Source organism: Globicephala melas, chromosome 9, assembly GCF_963455315.2.
Source record: "Globicephala melas chromosome 9, mGloMel1.2, whole genome shotgun sequence".
In the NCBI taxonomy this organism is placed as follows: Eukaryota; Metazoa; Chordata; class Mammalia; order Artiodactyla; family Delphinidae; genus Globicephala; species Globicephala melas.
The window spans coordinates 28,103,753-28,116,030 of NC_083322.1; the positions used below are offsets into that span (position 1 = coordinate 28,103,753).

The 12,278-nt window shown below is 39.2% G+C and overlaps 1 protein-coding gene across 3 annotated transcripts in view; it reads left to right on the top strand.

Annotated features, from left to right (window-relative positions):
- Positions 1-12,278, top strand: part of AASS (aminoadipate-semialdehyde synthase) — a 68,036-nt gene that overhangs the window by 22,717 nt on the left and 33,041 nt on the right. For 2 of the 3 annotated variants that reach the window (XM_030857660.2, XM_060305376.2), the window contains 2 exons: positions 432-554; positions 941-1,052. In XM_030857660.2, coding sequence (XP_030713520.1) covers positions 432-554; positions 941-1,052 — 235 coding nt within the window. The remainder of the gene's footprint in view (positions 1-431; positions 555-940; positions 1,053-12,278) is intronic. The other variant, XM_060305375.1, reaches the window with a different exon arrangement.

Genomic DNA, 12,278 nt, shown 5'->3' on the forward strand with positions numbered 1-12,278 from the left:
CAGGGACTTCCCTATCCACTCTTTTTTAGATTCTTTTCCCATAGAGGCCATTACAGAGTATTGAGTAGGGTCCCCTCTGCTATACAGTAGACCTTATTAGTTATCTATTTTATATATAGTAGTATGTATAAGGAGGGTTTTTTTTTCTTTTACTTCTATCTCTTTTCCTTTCTTATCTTCCTCTATCCATCTCCTCTTCCTCTTTTTCTTTTTGCTTGGGGAGACTAAAACTCCTATTAGGAAGATTCTCTGTATCCCAAAAGAACAGTTTCCTGAACATGTGAGCTGTAGGAAAAAGAGCTAAGGAGCCTAGGAAATATTTAGCATCTACATTGAAAATTGTTCAAGCACCTTTCATTTTTACTCATTTTAAATTCTGTCGGAGACTTCAGAGATCCATGTTCACATCTAAGTATTGATATTATTTACAGACTTGTGGCAATATGTGACATTTCAGCTGACACCGGAGGATCTATTGAGTTTATGACTGAGTGCACGACAATAGAGCATCCCTTCTGCATGTATGATGCAGATCAGCATATTATTCATGACAGGTGAGTTTGCTAAAGCTGTTAGATGGGGAGAGATACATAATAATGCATCATTTACTTCCTTTGATATACTACTCTAAAATACTCAATATTTCACGGCTTTATGAAGGCTATGCAAATTTCCAGAGATACGCTCAAGCATATTAAAAAATTTGGTAGAAAAACCACATTCAGATTTGAGCACTTAAATACACACACACACATACTACATTTCCATGGGTTGTGAAGAAGGGAAAAGTTTTATTTGAAAAGTCTTGTTTATTTTCCTATATACTGTGGTAGAAGATTACAAATGATTATGAAGTGTAAATAACGCAGTAGACATCTGCGAAAGTTAGCGCTTACACATAAATTTTGTCCATCCGAATAAAGCACGTTGCTTCTCCTAGCGTCGAAGGCTCTGGGATTCTGATGTGCTCCATTGACAATTTGCCGGCACAGCTTCCAATCGAATCTACCGAATACTTTGGAGACATGCTTTACCCTTATGTTGAAGAAATGGTAAGCGGACTGGTAGCAACACCTCTGTGGCTTTAAATAGGACTTTGGAGTGATCTTATGAATGTTCTGGTCTTCTGTGTCTAAGAAATCTGTTGTAAAATGAAATGCCAGCGCTTCCCCGAAGTACTTACTGACACTCTTATTTTTACATATTCTGCATAATTGTTTCATGGGAAATATGTAACTGCCTTCATGCTTAATTACAATTGCATTTGCCTCTCATTATGCATACTTTATTAAGAATGTTCCTGACATGTGAAATAAGATTTACTTTATTTTCACTTTTTCTCTGCTTTTCTAGGTCAATTCATATTTTGGGGCATTCTTACTATGCTGTGATTAATAGATTGGAAAAATCAGAAATACAGAAAATTTTGTTGGATTTTACTCACTCATGCTTGGTTAATTGACAGCCTATGTTCTGGTCATATATTATTAATATTATTTTTTAACATCTTTATTGGAGTATAATTGCTTTACAATGGTTTGTTAGTTTCTGCTGTATAACAAAGTGAATCAGCTATACATATACATATATCCCCATATCTCCTCCCTCTTGCATCTCCCTCCCACCCTCCCTATCCCACCCCTCTAGGTGGTCACAAAGCACCCAGATGATCTCCCTGTGCTATGCGGTTGCTTCCGACTAGCTATCTGTTTTACATTTGGTAGTGTATATATGTCCATTGCCACTCTCTCACTTCGTCCCAGCTTACTTTTCCCCCTCCGTGTGTCCTCAAGTCCATTCTCTACGTCTGCATCTTTATTCCTGTCCTGCACCTAGGCTCTTCAGAAACTTTTTTTTTTTTTTTTTAAAGATTCCACGTATATGTGTTAACATACGATATTTGCTTTTCTCTTTCTGACTTACTTCACTCTGTATGACACACCCTAGGGACATCCACCTCAATACAAATAACTCAATTTCGTTTCTTTTTGTGGCTAATATTCCATTATATATATGTGCCACATCTTCTTTATCTCTTCATCTGTCGACGGACACTTAGGTTGCTTCCATGTCCTGGCTATTGTAAATAGAGCTACAGTGAGCATTGTGGTACATGACTCTTTTTGAATTATGGTCTTCTCAGGGTATATGCCCAGCAGTGGGATTACTGGGTTGTATGGAAGTTCTATTTTTAGTTTTTTAAGGAACCTCTATATACTGTTCTCCATAGTGGCTGTATCAATTTACATTCCCACCAACAGTGCAAGAGGGTTCCCTTTTCTCCAAACCCTCTCCAGCATTTATTGTTTGTAGATTTTTTGATGATGGACATCCTGACTGGTGTGAGGTGGTACCTCATTGTAGTTTTGATTTGCATTTTTCTAGTGACTAGTGATGTTGAGCATCCTTTCATGTGTTTCTTGGCAATCTGTATATCTTTTTTGAAGAAATGTCTATTTAGGTCTTCTGCCCATTTTTGGATTGGGTTGTTTGTTTTTTTGATATTGAGCTGCATGAGCTGCTTGTAGATTTTGGAGATTAATCCTTTGTCAGTTGCTTTATTTGCAAATATTTTTTCTCATTCTGAGGGTTGTCTTTTCGTCTTGTTTATGGTTTCCTTTGCTAGGCAAAAGCTTTTAGGTTTTATGAGGTCCCATTTGTTTATTTTTGTTTTTTAGTATAGTCATTTTCACAATGTTGGTTCTTCCAATACAAGAGCATGGTATATCTCTCTGTTTGTATCATCTTTAATTTCCTTCATCAGTATCTTATAGTTTTCTGCATACAGGTCTTTTGTATCCTTACATAGGTTTATTCCTAGGTATTTTATTCTTTTTGTTGCAGTGGTAAATGGGAGTGTTTACTTAATTTCTCTTTCTGATTTTTCATCATTAGTGTATAGGAATGCATGAGATTTCTGTGCATTAATTTTGTATCCTGCTACTTTACCAAATTCATTGATTAGCTCTAGTAGTTTTCTGGTAGCATCTTTAGGATTCTCTATGTATAGTATCATGTCATCTGCAAACAGTGACAGTTTTACTTGTTCTTTTCTGATTTGGATTCCTTTTATTTCTTTTTCTTCTCTGATTGCTGTGGCTAAAACTTCCAAAACTATGTTGAATAATAGTGGTGAGAGTGGACAACCTTGTCTTGCTCCTGATCTTAGTGGAAATGGTTTCAGTTTTTCACCATTGAGGACGATGTTGGCTGTGGGGTTGTTATATATGGCCTTTATTATGTTGAGGTAAGTTCCCTCTATGCCTACTTTCTGGAGAGTTTTTATCATAAATGGCTGTTGAATTCTGTCAAAAGCTTTCTGTAACTATTGAGATTATCATATGGTTTCTATCCTTCAATTTGGTATTATGGTGTATCACATTGATTGATTTGCGTATATTGAAGAATCCTTCCATTCCTGGGATAAATCCCACTTGATCATGGTGTATGATCCTTTTATTGTGCTGTTGGATTCTGTTTGCTAGTATTTTCTAGAGGATTTTTGCATCTATATTCATCAGTGATATTGGCCTGTAGTTTTCTTTCATTGTGACATCTTTGGTTTTGGTATCAGGGTGATGGTGGCCTCATAGAATAAGTTTGGGAGTGTCCCTCCCTCTGCTATATTTTGGAAGAGTTTGAGAAGGATAGGTGTTAGCTCTTCTCTAAATGTTTGATAGAATTCAAACATTTGAAGTCAAACATTTGATGGCTTTGAAGCCATCTGGTCCTGGGCTTTTGTTGGTTGGAAGATTTTTAATCACAGTCTCAATTTCAGTACTTGTGATTGGTCTGTTTATATTTTCTATTTCTTCCTGGTTCAGTCTCGGAAGGTTGTGCTTTTCTAAGAATTTGCCCATTTCTTCCAGGTTGTCCATTTTATTGGCATATTGTTGCTTGTAGTAATCTCTCATGATCCTTTGTATTTCTGCAGCGTCAGTTGTTACTTCTTTTTCATTTCTAACTCTGTTGATTTGAGTCTTCTCCCTTGTTTTGTTGATGAGTCTGGCTAATGTTTTATCAATTTTGTTTATCTTCTCAAAGAACCAGCTTTTAGTTTTATTGATCTTTGCTGTCGTATCCTTCATTTCTTTTTCAGTTATTTCTGATCTGATCTTTATTATTTTCCTTCTTCTAACTTTGGGATTTTTTTGTTCTTCTTTTTGTAATTGCTTTAGGTGTAAGGTTAGGTTGTTTATTTGAGATGTTTCTTGTTTCTTGAGGTAGGATTGTATTGCTATAAACTTCCCTCTTATAACTGCTTTTGCTGCATCCCATTGGTTTGGGGTTGTTGTGTTTTCATTGTCATTTGTTTCTAGGTATTTTTTCATTTCCTCTTTGATTTCTTCAGTGATCTCTTGGTTATTAAGTAGTGTGTTGCTTAAGCTCCATGTGTTTGTATTTTTTACAGGTTTTTTTTCCTGTAATTGATATCTAGTCTCATAGCATTGTGGTCAGAAAACATACTTGATACGATTTCAATTTTCTTAAATTTACCAGGGCTTGATTTGTGACCCAAGATATGGTCTATCTGGAGAGTGTTCCATGAGCACTTGAGAAGAATATGTGTTCTGTTGTTTTTGGATGGAATGTCCTATAAATATCAGTTAAGTCCATGTCGTTTAATGTATCATTTAAAGCTTGTCTTTCCTTATTTATTTTAATTTTGGATGATCTGTCCATTGGTGAAAGTGGGGTGGTAAAGCCCCCTACTATGATTGTGTTACTGTCGATTTCCCCTTTCATGACTGTTAGCATTTTCCTTATGTATTGAGGTGCTCCTATGTTGGATACATAACTATTTACAGTTGTTATATCTTCTTCTTGGATTGATCCCTTGATCATTATGTAGTGTCCTTCTTTGTCTCTTCTAATAGTCTTTATTTTAAAGTCTATTTTGTCTGATATGAGAATTGCTACTCCAGCTTTCTTTTGGTTTCCATTTGCATGGAATATCTTTTTCCATTCCCTTACTTTCAGTCTGTATGTGTCCCTAGGTCTGAAGTGGGTCTCTTGTAGACAGCATACATATGGGTCTTGTTTTTATATCCATTCAGCAAGCCTGTGTCTTTTGGTTGAAGCATTTAATCCATTTACATTTAAAGTGATTATCAATACGTATGTTCCTATTACCATTTTCTTTATTGTTTTGGGTTTGTTTTTATAGGTTTTTTCCTTGTCTTGTGTTTCCTTCTTAGAGAAATTCCTTTAGCATTTGCTGTAAAGCTGGTTTGGTGGTGCTTAATTCTCTTAGCTTTTACTTGTCTGTAAAGCTTTTAATTTCTCCATCGAATCTGAATGAGATCCTTGCTGAGTAGAGTAATTTGGTTGTAGGTTTTTCCCTTTTGTCACTTTAAATATGTCCTGCCACACCCTTCTGGCTTGCAGATTTTCTGCTGAGAAATCAGCTGTTAACCTTACGGGGATTCCCTTGTATGTTATTTGTTGCTTTTCCCTTGCTGCTTTTAATATTTTTTCTTTGTATTTAATTTTTGATAGTTTGATTAATATTTGTTTTTGTGTGTTCCTCCTTGGATTTATCCTGTGTGGGACTCTCTGCGCTTCCTGGACTTGATTGACTATTTCTTTTCCCATATTAGGGAAGTTTTCAACTATAATCTCTTCAAATATTTTCTCAGACCCTTTCTTTTTCTCTTTTTCTTCTGGGACCCCTATAATTCAAATGTTGGTGCTTTTATATTGTCCCAGAGGTCTCTGAGACTGTCCTCAATTCTTTTCATTCTTTTTCTTTTTTCTGCTCTGCAGAAAATCCTTTCCTGCTCTGCTCTTATCCTTTCTTCTGCCCCAGTTATTCTTCTATTGATTCCTTCTAGAGAATTTTTAATTTCATTTATTGTGTTGTTCATCATTGTTTGTTTGCTCTTTAGTCCTTCTAGGTCCTTGTTAAATGTTTCTTGTATTTTCTCCACTTGTTTCCCAAGATTTTGGATCATCTTTTCTATCATTACTCTGAATTCTTTTTCAGGTAGACTGCCTTTTTCCTCTTTATTTGTTTGGTTTGGTAGGTTTTTACCTTGCTCCCTCATATTTTGTGTATTTCTCTGTCTTCTCATTTTTCTTAACTTACTGTGTTTGGGGTCTCCTTTTTGCAGGCTGCAGGTTCGTAGTTCCTGTTGTTTTTGGTGTCTGCCCCCAGTTGGTAAGGTTGGTTCAGTGGTTTGTGTGAACTTCCTTGTGGAGGGGACTTTTGCTTGTGTTCTGGTGGATGAGGCTGGATCTTGTCTTTCTCGTGGGCAGGACTGCGTCTGGTGTGTCTTTTGGGGTGTCTGTGGACTTATTATGATTTTAGGTAGCGTCTCTGCTAATGGATGGGGTGGGGTTCCTGTCTTGCTAGTTGTTTGGCATAGGGTGTCCAGCACTGTAGCTTACTGGTCTTTGAGTGGAGCTGGGTCTTCACATTGAGATGGAGATCTCTGGGAGAGCTTTCATCGTTTGGTATTATGTGGGGTCTGAGATCTCTGGTGGACCAATGTCCTGAACTCGGCTATCCCATCTAAGAGACTCAGGCCTGACACCCAGCCAGAGCACCAAGACCATGTTAGCCTCACGGCTCAGAAGAAAACGGAGAAAAAAAGAAAGAAAGAAAAAAAAATAAAATAAAGTTATTAAAAATATATATTATTAAAAATTAACAAAATAATTTAAAAAAAAAGAAAGAGGACTTCCCTCGTGGTGCAGTGGTTAAGAATCTTCCTGCCAATGCCTGGGACACGGGTTCATGCCCTGGTACGGGAAGATCCCACATGCCACAGAGCAACTAAGCCTGTGTGCCACAACTACTGAGCCTGTGCTCTAGAGCCTGCGCGCCACAACTACTGAAGCCCGCTTGCCTAGAGCCCGTGCTCAGCAACCAGAAAAGCCACCGCAATGAGAAGCCTGCGCACTGCAATGAAGAGTAGCCCCCACTCGCCGCAACTAGAGAAGGCCCTCACGCAGTAACAAAGACCCAATGCACCCAAGAATAAATAAAAATAAATTAAAAAAAAATAAAAGAAAGAAAGCAGAGAGCATCCAAACCAATAAAGAAATCTACCAATGATAACTAACGGTAAATACTATACAAAACAAAAAAACCCCAAAAAAGTGGACATATAGAACCCTAGGTTAAATGGTAAATGCAAAGCTATACAGACAGAATCACACAAAGAATCATACACATACACACAAAAAGAGAAAAAGAAAAAAAATATATAAAAAGGAAGAGACTAACCAAATCAATAAACAAATCTAACAGTGATATTAAGCTCTAAATACTAAACTAAGATAAACATAAAACCAGAAACAAATTAGACACAGAAAGCAAACCCCAAGTCTAGCGTTGCTCCCGAAGTCCACCACCTCAATTTTGAGGCAATTCGTTGTCTACTCAGGTATTCCACAGGTGCAGGTACATCAAGTTGACTGTGGAGAGTCAATCTGCTGCTTCTGAGGCTGCTGGGAGAGATTTCCCGTTCTCTTCTTTGTTCGCACAGCTCCTGGGGTTCAGCTTTGGGTTTGGCCCCGCCTCTGCGTGTAGGTCGCCCTCAGGTGTCTATTCCCACCCAGACAGGACGGGTTAAAGGAGAAGCTGATTAGGGGGCTCTGGCTCACTCACCTGGGGGAAGGGAGGGGTACAGAATGAGGGGTGAGCCTCTGGTGGCAGAGACCGGCATGATGTTGCAACAGCCTGAGGCATGCCGTGTGTTCTCCCAGGAAGTTGTCCCTGGATCATGGGGCCCTGGCAGTGGCAGGCTGAGCTGCACAGGCTCCCTGGAGGGGAGGTGTGGACAGTGACTTGTGCTCACACACAGGCTTCTTGGTGGCTGCAGCAGCAGCCTTAGCATCTCATGCCCGTCTCTGGTGTCTGCGCTGATAGCCGCGGCTTGCGCCCATCTCTGGAGCTCGTTTAGGCTGTGCTCTGAATCCCCTCTCCTTGCGCATCCCGAAACAATGGTCTTTTGTCTCTTAGGCAGTTCCAGACTTTTTCCCGGACTCCCTCCCGATTAGCTGTGGCTCACTAGCCCCCTTCAGGCTGTGTTCAGGCAGCCAACCCCAGTCCTCTTCCTGGGATCTGACCCCCGAAGCCTGAGCCTCAGTTCCCAGCCCCCACCCCCCTGGCGGGTGAGCAGACAAGCCTCTCGGGCTGGTGAGTGCTGGTCAGCACCGATCCTCTGTGCGGGAATCTCTCCACTTTGCCCTTGGCACCCCTGTTGCTGCGCTCTCCTCCGCAGCTCCGAAGCTTCCCCCCTCTGCCACCCGCAGTCTCTGCCCGCGAAGGGGCTTCCTAGTGTGTGGAAACTTTTCCTCCTTCACAGCTTCCTCCCCGAGGTGCAGGTCCCATCCCTATTCTTTTGTCTCTGTTTTTTCTTTTTTCTTTTGCCCTACCCAGGTAGGTGGGAAGTTTCTTGCCTTTAGGAAAGTCTGAGGTCTTCTGCTGGCGTTCAGTAGGTGTTCTGTAGGAGTCGTTCCACATGTAGATGTATTTTTGATGTATTTGTGGGGAGGAAGGTGATCTCCACGTCTTTCTCCTCTGCTGTCTTGAAGGTCCACTGGTCATGTATTATTTACTGTGATCAGCGATTGACTGCTGAAATACGGTGTTATCTAAATTCCATTTTCTTTTTCGGGAAAAGCTTTCTTATTTCAGTATTTATCCTAAGCATTTATACCCATCCTGCTTTATTTCTATTGCTTATGGCTGTCTGCCTCAGGCAATGGTTCCAAAGGTATGAAGAGTGGCTCTTGTCCTTTTCATCCATGGTTTCACTCAGGAGCTCTCATACTAAAATGGGGCAATAGGTAGTGTGGTATTAATAAGTGCAACTTCCAGCCCATTTTCTTCTTTTCTTTCACAAATTATTCTATTTTGACCCTTTGTTTTTCCTCCTGGAATATGTCAGCAGGGAGATGTAACAGGCTTTAGAAAATGATGGTGGCAGGCATTATCATGGTTGGAAACAATATTATATAGCACTTACTATGTTCCAGACAGTGTTCAAATTACTTTATATATTTTAATTTTTAAATACTCGTGACCACCCTTTCAGGTAGGTACCATTATCAACCCATTGTACTGATTAGAAAACTGAGACGCAAAGAAGTTAAGGCTGAGAAAGCTTGCTGATGCAGTACTGGATCTGCAGTGTGTCTGGAATTGGTGCTGAGGGATTAAAGTAGCCTGAGAAAGAGAGTATAAATGCCAGGTTTTACTGGAGACAATCACTTGCTTTATGGCCTTGAGCCGGGCAGTCACTTCCTTTCTGAGCCTCAGATGTTTCACCTGTAAAGTAAGGTGGTTTTAATATATAATCTTAATGGTCCCTCTAGTTCTAACATTCTGTAATTGTAAATGTTTAAGTGGTGAAAAGCATGTGTATATTTAAAAAGTAATAATAAATTTACCTAGATGTTTACTGTTTTCAGTGATGTTCATTCATTTCCCTCTGGTATCATTTCCCTGAAGAATCAATAACTTCCTTTAGCTCTTTACTTGAATTTTTATTTCAGATATTCTCTTTTAGTTCTAAACTTTCCATTTAGTACGTTTTTTTCTCTTTCTCTCCTGAGAATTTCTATCTTTTTATTTATTCTGAGTGTAGTTTCCTCTATCACATGGAGCACAGCTGTAAAAGCCACCTTACAGTCTGCCTCATATTTCCAAAATTCTGGGTAAACTTGGGCGTGACATATATTGATTGTCTTTTCCCTTGAGAATGGATCACGTCATAGTTTTCTCGTTTTCTTAAGCTGAATAGTTTTGGAGAACATCCTGGATGAGTTGAAGAGTCATGCTGTGGAGATTCTGGATTGCTACATTTCTCTGAAAAGTGTTGATTTTGTTTGGTTTATTAACTTGGCTAGACTTAAACTGAAAACTCTGTCTCACCTGAGACAGGTAGCTCAAGTTCAGCTCTTTCATCTTTATCTGGATTGCTTGTAATCTGACCTGTACATGCTCAGTCCTTCCAGACTTGGACCAGAGTTTACATGGAAGTTGGGCTTCACTTTATCTGAATCTGTCCTTTTTGGCATTTTCCAGTCACACTCCAGAGGCTGTAGTGCTGTGGGTTTTAGCCCTGTTTCCTCAGATCAGAAAGTCAATGAGCTTGTTTGCAGGTTTTTAGCTCTTCACACCACGTGGCCCCTCCTCAGGGCAATGCCAAGAGAACAGCAAGCTCAACTACGGCACTGCTGATTTCTTCCGAGTTTTGACACTCTCCCCAGACCGCCTGCTATTCTTCATTCTCTGAAGCCCTCACGTAGTTAGTTTTGTTTGTATTCTGTCCAGAGTTTATCGTTGTTATGCGTAGAAGGGATGGTCTGTTAGAGCTTAGTCCCTACCTAAAAGAGAACTCCCCAGTCATAATACATTAATTAAATCAGCTTGACTCCAGCAGAGCTTTGGAGTAGCTAAAAGAGCTATCGGTGAGCCTTTGGCTTTAATTCATCTTTTGAATCTTACAAGTATGCATTTCAGTGCAACTCTTACCTTATTAGGCCAAAATATGGAAAATGTTGCATGCTAATTTGCCTTTGTGAATGGATTTGACTGTTATTTCTTGAAATGTCTTTTGGTTTGGCTGCTCTAAAATCATTTACCATTCTAAGAAGCTGTTACTAGCCATTTGCAAGTCACAAATTATTATGTTTCAAAATTTCAATTACAAGTTTCTTTCTTTCTTTTTTTTAATTAATTAATTAATCTATTTATTTATTTATTTATGTCTGAGTTGGGTCTTTTGTTGCTGTGCGCGGGCTTTCTCTAGTTGCGGTGAGCAGGGGCTACTCTTCGTTGCGGTGCACGGGCTTCTCATTGCGGTGGCTTCTCTTGTTATGGAACACGGGATCTAGATGTGCAGGCTTCAGTAGTTGTGGCACGTGGGCTCAGTAGTTGTGGCTTACAGGCTCTAGAGCACAGGTTCAGTAGTTGTGGCCCGTGGGCTTCGTTACTCCACAGCATGTGGGATCTTCCCAGACCAGGGCTTGAACCCATGTGCCCTGCATTGGCAGGTGGATTCTTAACCACTGTGCCACCAGGGAAGCCCTACAAGTTTATTTCTTTTGAACCTTAGATCACAGTTTTTCATTCCAATTTGTCCTTAATCAAAATTGCCATTCATTCAGTACAGTTGATCTCATACAGATGTTAGGAGAAAAGCAAGCCAATTCAATGAAATCCTTAGTAAAGTGTGTTTGAGGGTTAGCCCATGTAACTGATGAGGGATAAGTAAAATTTAAATAAAATTTTTCTTAAAGAAGAAAATATAATTTTTTTACATTATATAATAGCATAAAATATTAAAGTCTCACAGATAAGTGATATGTAAGTATACAGCATGATAAATTATCACAAAGACACCCATGTGAACACTACATAGGTAAAAAAGAGAACAATGTTAACATCCCAGAAATCCCCTTGTGCCTCTCCCAGCACCGTTTCCACTCTCCTTCTGAAAGGTACCTATCATCTTGACTAAAAACTATGGATTAGTTTTGCCTTTTTGGGGAAAATTTTATTTTTTGAACATATTAATCTGAGTTTAAACTCACTTCTGATAATTACAGTGAACGTTTGGGTCTGTTTATGTTCTTTGTTTTACTTCTTCTTGGTTTTCAGTCAATTCTTATCACTTACTATGCCTGTTTGGTTTTGATTGAATGTTGGATATTGTGTCTATAAAATTTTAGAGATGATTTGAGGCTCTGGATTTTGTGTATTTTTTTTCAGAGAAGATTTCCTTTGTTTCTGACAGGGGGATAGGCTAGGAAAAAAATCACCTCAATTGATGATTCAAAGGTGGGCTTTGGTCCTTTGGAAAACTGATGTTTTTCAATTTACCATTTATTTAGAATATAGTCTTTCAGGATCACAAATGAAAATCTGGCCTTTATTAGGATCCCCTTCAACAGAACTTAAGCTCCAGTTTTTGTCACCCTATTGTTTAAGGTCAGCCGAAAGCTCTTCTCAGTTTCTCTCTGCTCAGCGTCCCAGCCATTGCTTCCACATTGGTGACTACATCTAAGAAAAGTGCTTCGATGTCTGTTGACAAAGCCAACTTCCCTAAGTTGTCACAGCTCCTTCCTTTTATATGTCACTAAGGTCTTCCAAACAGTGTGGTGGGATTGTCTTGGAGACATCTATCTCAGCCTATCTTTGAGCACTGGACATTTTTGAAAACTGATGAGTGTCTCTATGTAGTTTTAATACTATGTGTATCTGCTTACCACTAAAAAATTAAGTATATTTTCTGTATTCTTTTCTGATAATGGTATGGGAG